We start from the raw sequence: 13,777 nt of genomic DNA on the forward strand, positions 1-13,777 counted from the left end.
TCTTCCTCCAGGCGTCTAGTGGTGAGGGAGCGGCAGTGAAGGAGGCCCAGGACCTCCATGTCCTCGGCAGAGTGGGAGGGGGAGTTGAAATGTTGGGCCACAGGGCGATGTGGTTGATTGGTGCGGGTGTCCCGGTGGTGTTCCCTAAAGCGCTCTGCGAGGAGGCGCCCAGTCTCCCCAATGTAGAGGAGACCGCATCGGGAGCGACGGATACAATAAATGATATTAGTGGATGTGCAGGTAAAACTTTGATGGATGTGGAAGGCTCCTTTAGGGCCTTGGATAGAGGTGAGGGAGGTGGTGTGGGCACAGGTTTTACAGTTCCTGCGGTGGCAGGGGAAAGTGCCAGGATGGGAGGGTGGGCTGTAGGGGGGCATGGACCTGACCAGGTGGTCACGGATGGAACGGTCTTTGCGGATTCAGGGTGAACATGGATGACTTTCCAAATGCATGCCAGGCTTTCACACTCTAGTCCTCTGAAAAAACAATTCACCTACTGCCACCCCACTGCCTTTTTGTCATAGCATTACAAAATGTTTCCTTTTCAGGTAATGGCCAATTTCCTTTATAAAGCCTCAACTCACACTGCCTCCACCAGACTCTCAGGCGATAGGTCTAGGGTTAGGGGTTAGGAATACACTTTCAGGCAGTGTATTCCAATCACTAAATGGAAAGTTCTTTGCTCATGTCACGTGGCTCCTTTTGGTCAATTATCATAAATCTGTGCCCTCTGGTCTCGTCGCTTCCACCAAAGGGAACAATTTGTCGATTCGACAGAGCCCTCCCATTTTAAATACCATCAAATTTCATCTCAACCTCTCAAACCCATGACCTGTGCTACCTTGAACGGCAGCAGATGGATGGGAACACTCCGACCTCAAACTTCCTCTCCAAGACGCCCACATTCTGACTTGGAGCTACAGTACCACCTCTTCAATGTTACTGGGTCAATTGCTTAACTCAACATATGCCTATGAGAGGCTGGAGACTTCCATCAAAAACTAAATTAAAAATGTGTTCAATGCAAGGATCTGAGAGCTTCTACAGTACTCTGAGTCTTTATATGAGGTAGAAGCTGATGATCCGACTAAGAGGTACCCACTTAAGACCACAATGAAATTTTCACACATATTAAGCAAGTGCCTTCCCAAGAGCCTGTCCTACCTCTGCACCACATGAAGGATGCAGAATGCAAGGCTGTAATGAAAACTTCCAAAGGAATATGAATTTAATAAATTCCCACAACTAAAGCAATTTCGTACTCACATTATTTGCAAAGATTCGTAGGTCCAGAGCTACTGCATACATTATCGGTAGAGCCCTAGAAGTGACAAACCACAAGTATATCAAAAGGTAAATAATTCACAACCCAAGGCAAGTACTCTGCCAATCGAATATTTTTGAGGTGCAATCACATTGGAATGTAGGGAAATACAGCAGCCAATGCCCACAACCTGCACTGAAATAAAGAGCAGATAAATCTACTTTGGCAAATCTGATTGAGTGACAAATAATTAGGGCAGGACTTCAAGGTTAACTCCACGGCTCTTCTTCCAAAGAATGCTACAGAATCTCTTACATCCACCTGAGACAGCAGACCAAGTCATTGACCCCAAGTGCTTCAACATAGTTTAAGATTTCATCTGACAGACAGCACTCTCTCAGTACTGCACTGGCATGTCAGTCTGTTCAAGTGGCATATGAACCCATAACACATTGTCAAACATCATGCCTATCATGTTACAGACCCACATCTGCAGACTCTCTCTTGGGTTTTCTCTGATTTCTTCCATTTTATCATCTTTTTTCTTGGATACAATTTGCACTTTTATTTTGTCTACCCACACTTACTCAGACCATTTGTCTGCAAAACTTCCTATTCTTTTGAAAGGTTAGCTTATTTTTCAGTATTCAGAAATAAGAACAAAAGGGCAGCTCCACTATTTAATAACATCAGGGCTGAGGTATTTGTATCATCGATAGCCACGGGTGAGGTGGCGGTTGGCTACCATGGGGCCACTACTTAAGAAAGGCAGTAAGGAAAAGCCAGGGAACGATAGACCAGCAAGACTGCCATCAATAGTGGACAAACTGTTACAGATAATCCGGAGACAGGATTTACATGTATTTGGAAAGGCAAGGTGTGATTAGGGATAGTCAACATGGCTTTGTGTGTGGAAGATCGTGTCTCACGAACTTGATTGAGTTTTTTTGAAGAAGTAACAAAGAGGATTGATAAGGGCAGAGCGGTGGATTTGATCTTCAGTAAATCATTCGGCAAGGTTCCTCATGGTAGTCTGGTTAGTAAGGTTAGATTACATAGAACTATCTATAGCTATTTGGAGACAGAACTGGTTCATAGGTAGAAGACAGAGGGTGATGGTGGAGGGTTGCTTTTCAGACTGGAGGCCTGTGACTAGTGTATGCCACAAGGATTAGTGTTGGGGCAACTTCTTTATGAACTTTAGATCAATGATTTCGATATGAATATCTGAGATTTGGTTAATAAGTTTGCAGATGACACCAAAATTGAAGTAGACAACAAAGAAGGTTACTTCAGAGTACAACGGGATTTTGATCAGATGGACCAATGGGCTGAAGAGTGGCAGATGGAGTTTAATTTAGATAAATGTGAGGTTTTGCATTTTGAAAAGGCAAATCAGGGCAGTACTTATACACTTAATGCTAAGGGCCTGGGAGAGTCACTGAACAAAGAGACCTTGGAGTGAAGGTTCATAATTCCTTGAAAGTGCAGTCACAGGTAGAAAAGCAGTAAAGAAGGTGTTTGGTATGCTTGCCTTTATTGGTCAATGCACTGAGTACAGGAGTTGGGACGTCGTGCTGCAGCTGTCCAGGACATTGGTTAGGCCACTTTTGAAATACTGTGTGTAATTCTGGTTGCCCTGCTATAGGAAAAGCTTGTGAAACTTGAAAGGGTTCAGAAAAGATTTACAAGGATGTTGCCAGGGTTGGAGGATTTGAGCTATAGGGAGAGGCTGAACAGGCTGGGGCTGTTTTCCCTGGAGCGTCGGAGGCTGAGGGGGTGACCTTATAGAGGTTTATAAAATCATGAGGGACATGGATATAGTAAATAGACAAGATCTTTTCCCTGTGTGAGAGAGTCCAGAACTAGAGGGTATAGGTTTAAGGTGAGAGGGGAAAAATTTAAAAGAACCTAAGGGGCAACTTTCTCATGCAGAGGGTGGTGTGTGCATGGAATGAGCTGCCAGAGGAAGTGGTGGAGGATGGTACAATTACAATATTTAAAAGACATTTGGATGGGTATATGAATAGGAAAGGTTGAGGGATCTGGGCCAAATACAGGCATATGGGACAAGATTAATTTAGGATAGCTGGTTGGCATGGACTGAAGGATCTGTTTAGTCTGCTATACATTTCTATAAATACCAAACATCAAATCTCTGGATTTAATAATTGAAAATAGAGGCATTGTCACAAAATATTTGTTTAATTTTCACTGCTGCAGACTTTGAAAACTTCCCAAAGGTATTTGAAAATCAAGCAGTGAATGGGAGGAGGAACCTGAAGCAATTAACATCTCCAAGAAAAGAGGGAGAAGGCAGAGTTTTGTGCAAGGGGAACGGTATTTAACCATTTTATTAAAGAGTTTTGAGGGACTAGCTGGATCAAAGGGGAACATGTGAAAATGCTGTCCTTAAATTTCCAGAAGGTACTTGACAAAGATGACAACGTGTGGTATAGTGGATTGCACATGACTGGTCAGCTAATAGGAAGCAATGAGTAGGATATATGGATCTCCTTCACGTTGGCAAGCTGTGGTAGAGGAATGCCATAGGGATCAGTGCTTGGGGCTTCAATGAATTACAACCTATATCAATGACAGAATTCAGTGGGGCAAACATACAGTAGCTAAGTCTGTCAATGATACCAAGGTAGGGTAAAGAGACTACAAAACGGATATAGACAGGTTAAGTAAATGGGCAAAAATGTGGCAGCTGCAGAATAATCTGAGAAATTGTGAACTTGTCCACACTGGCAGAAAGAATAGAAAAATAACATATAAATTAAATAGAAAGAGATTGCAGAACAATGGGATGCAGGGGGCTCTGGATGTCTTAGCACATGGATCATTAAAAATGTGCAGTGTCTGCAAATTATTAGGAAGGCAAATGGAATATTGGCCTTTATTACATGGGGAAGGGAGTATAAAAGCAGGGAAAATTTACAGTCCCACCAACCCAACACTCCCTTGTCAGATCCACACCCCCCACCAACCCAACCTCCACCCCCGGCACCTTCCCCTGCAACCGCAGGAAATGTAAAACTTGCGCCCACACCTCCACACTCACTTCCCTCCAAGGCCCCAAGGGATCCTTCCATATCCGCCACAAGTTCACCTGTACCTCCACACACATCATCTATTGCATCCGCTGCACCCGATGTGGCCTCCTCTATATTGGTGAGACAGGCCGCTTACTTGCGGAACGCTTCAGAGAACACCTCTGGGCCGCCCGAACCAACCAACCCAATCACCCCGTGGCTCAACACTTTAACTCCCCCTCCCACTCCACCGAGGACATGCAGGTCCTTGGACTCCTCCACCGGCAGAACACAACTACACGACGGCTGGAGGAGGAGCGCCTCATCTTCCGCCTGGGAACCCTCCAACCACAAGGTATGAATTCAGATTTCTCCAGCTTCCTCATTTCCCCTCCCCCCACCTTGTCTCAGTCGGTTCCCTCAACTCAGCACCGCCCTCCTAACCTGCAATCCTCTTCCTGACCTCTCCGCCCCCACCCCACTCCGGCCTACCACCCTCACCTTGACCTCCTTCCACCTATCCCACCTCCATCGCCCCTCCCCCTAGTCCCTCCTCCCTACCTTTTATCTTAGCCGGCTTGGCTCTCTCTCTCTTATTCCTGATGAAGGGCTTATGCTCGAAACGTCGAATTCTCTATTCCTGAGATGCTGCCTAACCTGCTGTGCTTTGACCAGCAACACATTTGCAGCAGTGGCTGTACAGGGCCTTGGTGAGACCACATCTATAATACACTAACATAATCTGGTGTCCTCTTTTTAAGTCCTTATTAAATAAAAAGACATAACCGCATTAGAAGCAGTTCAGAGAAGCTTGGCTTTACTCACTCCTGGCTTGAGGGGGCCATTTTTTGGAGAACGATTGAACAGGTCAGACCTACATTCAATGAACTTGCGAAGAATGAGTGATGGATATTATATGTTTCAATAAGTTCGTGTGGTGGACACTAATACTATGGACACAGTTTAAAAGGAAGAAGTCTGCCTTTTAAGATGGAAATTGGGAAAGAGAAGATGATTAGCTTGTGGCATCCTCTTCCCCAGTGGAGAATAATTCATTGAATTTATTTGAGGGCTTACTTAGACAGGATTTTGATAGGCCCAGGAGTTATTAGGGCAGACAGGAAAGTGGAGCTGAAGTTACTACCACATGAACCTTGTCGAATGATGCATTGGGTTTGAAGGGTCAAAGGGACTTCTCTTGCTCCTAAGTCCAAGAGGGTGTTGTCCACGAAATCCCAAAGTATCCTGCATAGCAGCACAGAAGGGCACCATTTTGCCATTTTTGCATGTTCCAGCTTTTTGAAAGGGCTATCCAATTATTCCCAATCCTCTGTTCATACTGAAGGCTGTTGTCATTTATAGCCAGACTAGGCGATGGGAGATGGTGGTGCAATGGTACAGGCAATACCTGGGCTTCATTCTGGAGTTCGTTCACAAGTTGATGAGTATGCAAATCAGAATACAATGCAGGACAATGGAAAGCAACTGTTCATAAGACCAGGAAACGTTCATATGTCAGGTTTTTAAAATTAAACCCTTATATGGGATCACATTTCTAAGTATGCGCAGCTGTATTTTGGACATTCATTCATCTGGAAACCTCTGAAGTCACTGGACTAGTAATCCAGAGGTCCAAGCTAACACTCTAAGGAAATATGGTCAAATTGCACCATAACAGCAAGTGGAATTTAAATTCAATTATAAAATTTGAAATTAAAAAGTCAGTCGCAGTAATGGTGACCGCAAAACTCAAAAACCCGTTGTGTTCATTAATGTTCTTTAGGTCTGGCTTACAAGTAACGCCACCTTCTAGAAAACTGACTTACTTTTAAATGCCCTCTGAAATAGCCTGGCATGCCAATGAGTTCAAGGGCAATTAAGGATGGGCAATAAACATTGGCTTTGCCAGCAATGCCCACATCTCATTAAAAAACAAAAACAGGAAAAAAGAAGAGCAACCTGATCACGGCAGACATATTTATCCGACCGATTAAAGTACAACTTGTGCAACTTTCTGAAATTGGGTTTAATTGCCTGAGCAGGTCTAATGTCATTATTTCTAATAAACAGTCAGAAGAAAATACATTCCCTACAAAATCAGTTCCTTTTCTTCCAAATTATGAGTTTAAAACATTGGTGCAAAGTTCAGAAACGCGTGCATATTTTACAGAGCAGAAGAGCAGTTTCATCTGAAGTCACTCAGAACTAAACAACTAAATGAACTTACATTTACACAGAGCATTTCACCTGCTTGAGAAATCTGAAAGCACCTCACATTCAATGATATCCTGTCAATGTGTAATCACTACAGTCGTTTGGAAGTGTGACAGTCATTTAGTGTACAAGTCCACATGAATGGCAATCTGATAGATGACCAGAAAATGTCTTTCTTTTTTTACTTTTGTGGTGGTGGGGGTTGGGGGGGGGGGGGGGGGGGGGGAAGCGTAGGTGTAAGAGTTAAAATGCCAGTAAAGACAGCATTTTCAGCAGTGCCAAAGGTACACACTCCCAGGGTTAACAGACTATATAACCCTGAAGTGGGGCTTGAACTCACAACCTCTTAACCCAAAGTGAAAATAACAGCACTGAACCAAGGACAACATCTTGCACTCCAGTGGGCCGAAGAGAAAATACAGTGTGCCCTTGTAAACCGGAGTCTAAAACATTCCGACACAGAAAACAGCAATTTAAAACCATGACTCAAAGAGGAGAAATTTTGAACTGATGCTTAATTAAGCAGTTAGAACTTACCAGTTCTCCTCCTTGTGAGCTTGGAATGCCCTCAAGAATGATGTTTGCCAGTGAAGGAAAAAAATACTACATTTTGTTCCTCATCTTCAATCATAAAATAATTAAACTTTAATTAACATCCACCTTCTCTGATATTGCATTAGATTCTCGGATGAAGTGAAGTTTTAGAAAAGCAGTAACCAGCCAAGGAAGTGCTGCCTGATGAGTGAAGTTGACAAATGCAAGCAATATGTTGGCTGACCAAGTACCAACAAACCTGTTGTTCATCAGCTGTTTACAACAAAGCTAACCATGTATCAATAAATTAATTAATGAGCAGCAATCAACCAATTCAGACAGCAACAAATACATCAATATTGCACCCGATTCATAAATGAATTAAATAAAGTCAACAGATCGATGGCTAGTTGTAAATGAAATGAAGGAGGCAGCAGTGAGATAATAAAATCAGGGTGCGGTGAGTACAACAAAAGATAAATAAGCTAATGCAAGAGAGAAAACCTCAGGGATTTAATAAATAAATTAGCAGCAGCGGGTATACCAACAAAGGAATTGATGGAGACAGTAAGGAGTACAGATGCTGGAAGGCAGAGGCATTAGATGTGAAGCTGGAAACGTCCAGCGGGATGAGCGTTTCGGCCCGAAGCATTGACTTTCCTGCTCCTCGGATACTGTCTGACCTGCTAGGCGTTTCCAGCTTCACGTCTATTGATAAAGGAATTGGTGGCATTGGTGAATTAATGTCTACTATCTACTCCTGACCATTGGTTCCTTCTGTAATATCCATGAACTGTATAATGCTGGTTTCACCAGCTGTTTACTTTTCATTATTTACTTACCAACAGTTGATTGAAAAAGTCTCCACCTCTTTTAACTAAGAGGCTTCTTTATTCAGTGTGGCATCTGAAAACACCCATGGATACGTGCTTGTAAACATTTTTCCACTTTGAAAAATTCAGTATGTGGCTAAGGGACAGCAAAGTGGCTCGGTGGTTAGCACTGTTGCCTCATAGCGCCAGAGACACAGGTTCGATTTCAACCTCAGGCTTCTGCCTGTGTGAAGGCTGCACAATCTCCCCGTGTCTACGTGGCTCTCCTCCCACAATCCAAAGATGTGCAGGTCAGGTGAATTGGCCAGACTGAATTGCCCGTAGTGTTCGATGCATTAGTCAGAGGGAAATGGGTCTGGGTGGGTTACTCTTCGGAGGGTCGGTGTGGACTGGTTGAGCTGAAGGGCCTGTTTCCATACAGTAGGGAATCTAATCTAATCTAAATCCCCTTAATATAAAGACCACTAGTCTGTTTGCCTTTCTAATTGCTTGCTGTACCTACATGCCAGCTTTCAGTGACTTATAAACAAGGACAGCCAAGCTCTTTTGGACACCAAATTTTCCTGTCTTTCTTCTCTATTCTACCGAAGTGGGTAATTTGTCACAGGCTGACCCAAAACTGGGCAGTCAGCAACAATTACCTGGCAGTGGGATTCAGGCAAGCAGAGTCTGCAACTGGGGACTGGGATTGTGGGAGGAGCAAAAATCAAGGGAGCAGAGGGGTTCCTTGTGTCCTGTTGCAAAGTGAAAAACCATGTGAACAGGGTTTAAATTCTTTGATCTGCTAAGTGAGCCAAACAAAATAGGAGAAATGTATTTTAGAATCAGCAAGCTCACAGCTACCAGCAGAACTTGTGGCACATCAGGTCAAGCAACTATAGATTGCATTATAAATACGAATGTGCAGGTTCAATATTAAAAATTAATAGAAATTTGTGTTATGAAAGGGAATGGAAAGTTCAGTCTGAAGTCAGGAATTAAGTATTCACCACATAGTTTTTGCTTTATATACTAATATCTGAAGTAGCATTGTGTGGGCAGTTAAGACTAACCATAACCTCCAGGTAAGCAACATGGTGAGAGGTAATGGATCAGTTTGCACAACCATAATTCAGTTATAAATTTATTTGTTCAAATTTATAGTGGAAATAATCTACATAAACTTTCTAATTAATTCTAATTAAAATTAATTAATTCTAATTAAAACTTATAATTATATAGAAATTTTGGATAATAAAAGACTCTTCATAAGAACATTATTAAGTATGACACCAAGCCAAATGAGAGATTAGATTAGATTCACTACAGTGTGGAAACAGGCCCTTCGGCCCAACAAGTCCACACCAACCCTCCGAAGAGTAATCCACCCAATCTCTCTGACTAATGCCCCTAACACTACGGGCAATTTAGCATGGCCAATTCACCTGACCTGCATATCTTTGGACTGTGGGAGGAAACCGGAGCACCCGGAGGAAACCCACGCAGACACAGGGAGAATGTGCAAACTCCACACAGACGTCACCCAAGGCTGGAATCGAACCTGGAACCCTGGTGCTGTGAGGCAGCAGCGCTAACCACTGAGCCACCGTATTAAAGCAAATGAACAAAGGTTGGTCAATGAGGAAGGTTTTAAGGAGTGTTTTCTGAAAAAGGAGGAGAGCAGGGATACAAGGTTTAGGGAGGGAATTCCAGGGTTTAGTGCTGAGGCAATTGAAAAGAAGTTGAGAGGGAATTGATGGATTGAAAATTTAAAAAGGATAACAATTTTAAATTATGTTTCTTGACTAGAAACCAAGGGTTTAGACTAGAGTGGTGCTGGAAAAGCACAGCAGGTCAGCCAGCATCCGAGGAACAGGAAAATTGACGTTTCGGGCAAAAGTCCCTCATCAGGAAAAGAGGCAGGGAGCCTCCAGAGTGGAGAGATAAATGGGGGTGGGGTGGGGCTGGGGAGAAAGTATCAAAAAGTACAATAGGTGGATGAGGGTGGAGTTGGAGGTGATGGGTCAGACAGGAGGGTGGAGCGGATCGGTGGGAAGGAAAATTGGCAAGTAGGACAGGTCATGGGGACAGTGCTGAGCTGGAAGGTTGAAACCGGGATAAGGTGGGGGAAGGGGAAATGAGGAAACTGGTGAAGCCCACATTGATGCCCTGGGGTTGAAGTGTTCCAAGGCGGAAGATGAGGCGTTCTTCCTCCAGGCATCAGGTGGTGAGGGAGCAGTGGTGGAGGAGACCCAGGAGCAGCATGTCCTCGGCAGAATGGGAGGGGGAGTTGAAATGTTGGGCCACGGGGCGGTGGGGTTGATTGGTGCGGGTGTCCCGGAGACGTTCCCTGAAGCGCTCTGCTAGGAGGTATCCAGTCTCCCCAATGTAGAGGAAGGGTCCAGTCCAGTCCCATCCCGATCCCCCCGCCCCCACACATTTATCTGTCCACCCTGGAGGCTGCCTGCCTCTATTCCTGATGAAGAGCTTTTGCCCGAAACGTCGATTTTCCTGTTCCTCGATGCTGCCTGATCTGCTGTGCTTTTCCAGCACCACTCTGATCTAAACTCTGGTTTCCAGCATCTGCAGTCTTCACTTTTGCCTAGATACCACGGGTGATAACAGAAAGGGATCTTCCAAGTTAAGTCAAATGAGAGCACCAGAATTGTGGATAGGCAAGTTTAAAGGGAAAGATGACATCAAAATGAACAACTGGCCAAGGCTATAATTGAATAGCCAACCCTAGAGGTGACAAAGAGGAAGCTTTCAACAGCAGATGAGCTCAGGCATGGGAGAGTTGAGCAATGTTTTGGAACTTGAAATAAATAGCTTTCAAAATGGAAGAATGTGCGGTCAGAGCCTTACTGCAAGGTTAAATATCGCATCATGGTGAAACAATTCGGTTCGGCCTCAGTTGCCGAGGAGAAGGACAAAGCCGGTAGCTAGATAACAGATTTTAGAACGGATCAAAATCAATGGTTTTAGTTGTTCCAAATTTCAATTGGAGGCAAGTTTTGTTCATCCAGCACCCGAGATGAATGGGAAGTTGGAGATGAGTTGTACTTAGCAAGGCTGCGTACAACAACAGTTGTTATTTGAGAAAGATTCAACAAAGGTGGTTTTGAAGAGGGGCAACACTTGAAGAAAGAAAGTTGTCAGAAAGCCAGCTAGCACGGGGTCCAAGAAGGTGATTCTGTGGGAATGGAGCTCAAGGGAGCAGGGAGTGGGTCTGAATGGATGAAATCAGAGATAGAGTCATAGAGATATACAGCATGGAAACAGACCCTTCGGTCCAACCTGTCCATGCTGACCAGATTTCCCAACCCAATCTAGTCCCACCTGCCAGCACCCGGTCCATATCCCTCCAAACCCTTCCTATTCATATATCCATCCAAATGCCTCTTAATTGTTGCAATTGTACCAGCCTCCACCACTTCCTCTGGCAGCTCATTCCGTACACGTACCACCCTCTCTGTGAAAAAGTTGCCCCTGAGGTCTCTTTTATATCTTTCCCCTCTCACTCTAAACCTATGCTGTGGACTGCCCGACCCAGGGAAAAGTCTTTGCCTATTTATCCGATAGTGAAGATACTCAGCCAGATGCAGGCTCAAGGCTCAAACAGGGAGTACACAACTAGAGAAAAAAAAAGTGTAAAACACCTAACTTCAGACATTTATAAAATACATATGTAATTTTTCACTGTTCTTTACAAAGGATATTGAACCACAAATGTTTGATATTTGCACGCTTCCACAAAATCATGGTTTGCAACAGCATAGGCACATCTGTAAAATGGAGAAACAATAAACAAAATTATTCATTACACTTTAAAGTAGCACCCAAAGACTCTGGATCGATTTCTGCCTTGTAGGTTTCATTTTCATTTGTTCTGTCCTCTACATACCATCAGTATTCGTCCATTTATAATTTCGCAGTATTTTTCATTTACCTACGAGTGAACTCGATGTTAAATTTAAAATGCAGAAACATAATGCAGCAACTAACTATCTAGGTTTTGAAATACGATGAGAAGGCTGACAACATAAATTGGTCAAAATTGCTGTCAGTGGAAAAGATCCAAAATTAATTAGCATTAATATCAGAGCTGAAAATGTGTTGCTGGAAAAGCGCAGCAGGTCAAGCAGCATCAAAGGAGCAGGAGAATCGACGTTTCGGGCATGAGCCCTTCTTCTGGAATGGCTCATGCCCGAAACGTCGATTCTCCTGCTCCTTGGATGCTGCCTGACCTGCTGCGCTTTTCCAGCAACACATTTTCAGCTCTGATCTCCAGCATCTGCAGTCCTCACTTTCTCCTAGCATTGATATCAGCCCAGTATAACTATTCCTTTCACCTTTTTAAAAGGTAACAGCACTGCTCACCAAATAAAAGAGTCACAATCAACATAAGACATGAGAGACATTATAAAACTAAACAGGAGAGCATGAAAAAGTGGAAAGGATAGAGCTGATACCAGGGACTGGGAGAAATTTAAGGAGCAGCAAGGAAGGCAAAAAAAATGTGATTAACTTCAGTGAGGAACTAAAAAAGGCACTGGTGAGGGATTCAAAATTTACCAAAAAAAAAGGTATTTACAGTGAAAGAGAAGAGAAAAGGTAGGTCAGTGCAACATGATGCAGTATAACTGAAAATGAAAATAGCTTGAAACATTATTGACAAATTATCTTATGTCAGTCTTCACAGAAAAAGAAGAAATAATAAACTTGACATTGCAAGGAAACTAATAATTAATGAAGGAATAGACTTCACTAAAATTGAAGTAAACAATAAAATAGTAGACCAAAAGAAATCCTCACTATATACTGGTTTCCACTCCAGGAGAGGAAAACTGGTGTTGAAAATGCCGTTCCTCTGACATAGTCATACAAAGCTCCCACAATTACCCCTTTAGATTGAAAAACTGCAGAACCAACTCCACTAGATGGGAGATCTGTGACAACATGCAGGAAGACATTAATGAACATCTGGAATATGCATATAGATGACAATAAAAGAAAAATGAGATTGCATATTTTGGCAAGAGGAATGCTGAATCCACATATTTCTTAGAAAACAAGTCAGCATATGTGATAACAGGGATTTGTGTGGGTGCAGTTACTCCATTCATCATTAGTGATGAAGCAGGTTATTAGGGGAATAATAAAATCAGAGCATGGGAGTTCCTTTCTAGAGGCATGAACTGAAAAGCTGAGGAGGTGGGCAAGAGTTTCTGCTCCAGCGCAATCCAACCCAAAAATCCACTCATTTTCAGATTGACATTTTTGGTGAAGGCACCTGTCAAGTGTTAATTTTTATGTTCATCAACTGGATGCAGCCATTGGAGTTTTGAAGAAAGTATGTTTTAGCCGAAACAAGGACACTGACACTAAAGCCAAAACAGAAATTGCTGGAGAAGTGCAGCACCATGTGTGGAGAGAAATCAGATTTAACACTTTGGGTCATGTGACCCTTCCTCAGAATGATTCTGAGGATGCTGCCAGGCCTGCTGAGCTTTTCCAGAAATTTCTGTGTGAGATCCTAATTTACAGCATCCGCAGTTCTTTCGATTTTTACATTGACACTAAAACTGACTGCACAATTTGTATTACTGTGGCTCGTGTTCCGCTCCGTTTGGAATGGGGTTTTGAAGGTCCCACCAAAAGACACAAAAACCCCAGGGGAGGAGTAAACAATTACCTCTTTAAAAACAAAGATATTTACAGAGTTCGGCCATGGGAAAAAACAATTTACTGGACAAAAAACCTTAACTTTCTGAAGATGACCTGGTAGTTATGTACACAAAGCTACCTCCTGATACACATACCATAGATTTTTTTTAACATCAAATGGCATTTGGGGTGGGGGACTGCAGAAAGGCATGTCATCAACCAGGCTTTACATGTTCTCGTAGTGGCAG

At 43.2% G+C, this 13,777-nt stretch overlaps 1 protein-coding gene across 3 annotated transcripts in view; it reads right to left on the minus strand.

Annotated features, from left to right (window-relative positions):
• pcid2 (PCI domain containing 2) overlaps nucleotides 1-13,777 on the minus strand; it is a 51,409-nt gene that overhangs the window by 16,653 nt on the left and 20,979 nt on the right. For all 3 annotated transcript variants that reach the window (XM_060833311.1, XM_060833309.1, XM_060833310.1), the window contains 3 exons: nucleotides 11,580-11,647; nucleotides 7,054-7,093; nucleotides 1,267-1,321 (listed from right to left, as the gene is read on the minus strand). In XM_060833311.1, the coding sequence (XP_060689294.1) occupies nucleotides 1,267-1,321; nucleotides 7,054-7,093; nucleotides 11,580-11,647 (163 nt within the window). The remainder of the gene's footprint in view (nucleotides 1-1,266; nucleotides 1,322-7,053; nucleotides 7,094-11,579; nucleotides 11,648-13,777) is intronic.

Source organism: Hemiscyllium ocellatum, chromosome 12, assembly GCF_020745735.1.
Source record: "Hemiscyllium ocellatum isolate sHemOce1 chromosome 12, sHemOce1.pat.X.cur, whole genome shotgun sequence".
Taxonomy (NCBI): Eukaryota; Metazoa; Chordata; class Chondrichthyes; order Orectolobiformes; family Hemiscylliidae; genus Hemiscyllium; species Hemiscyllium ocellatum.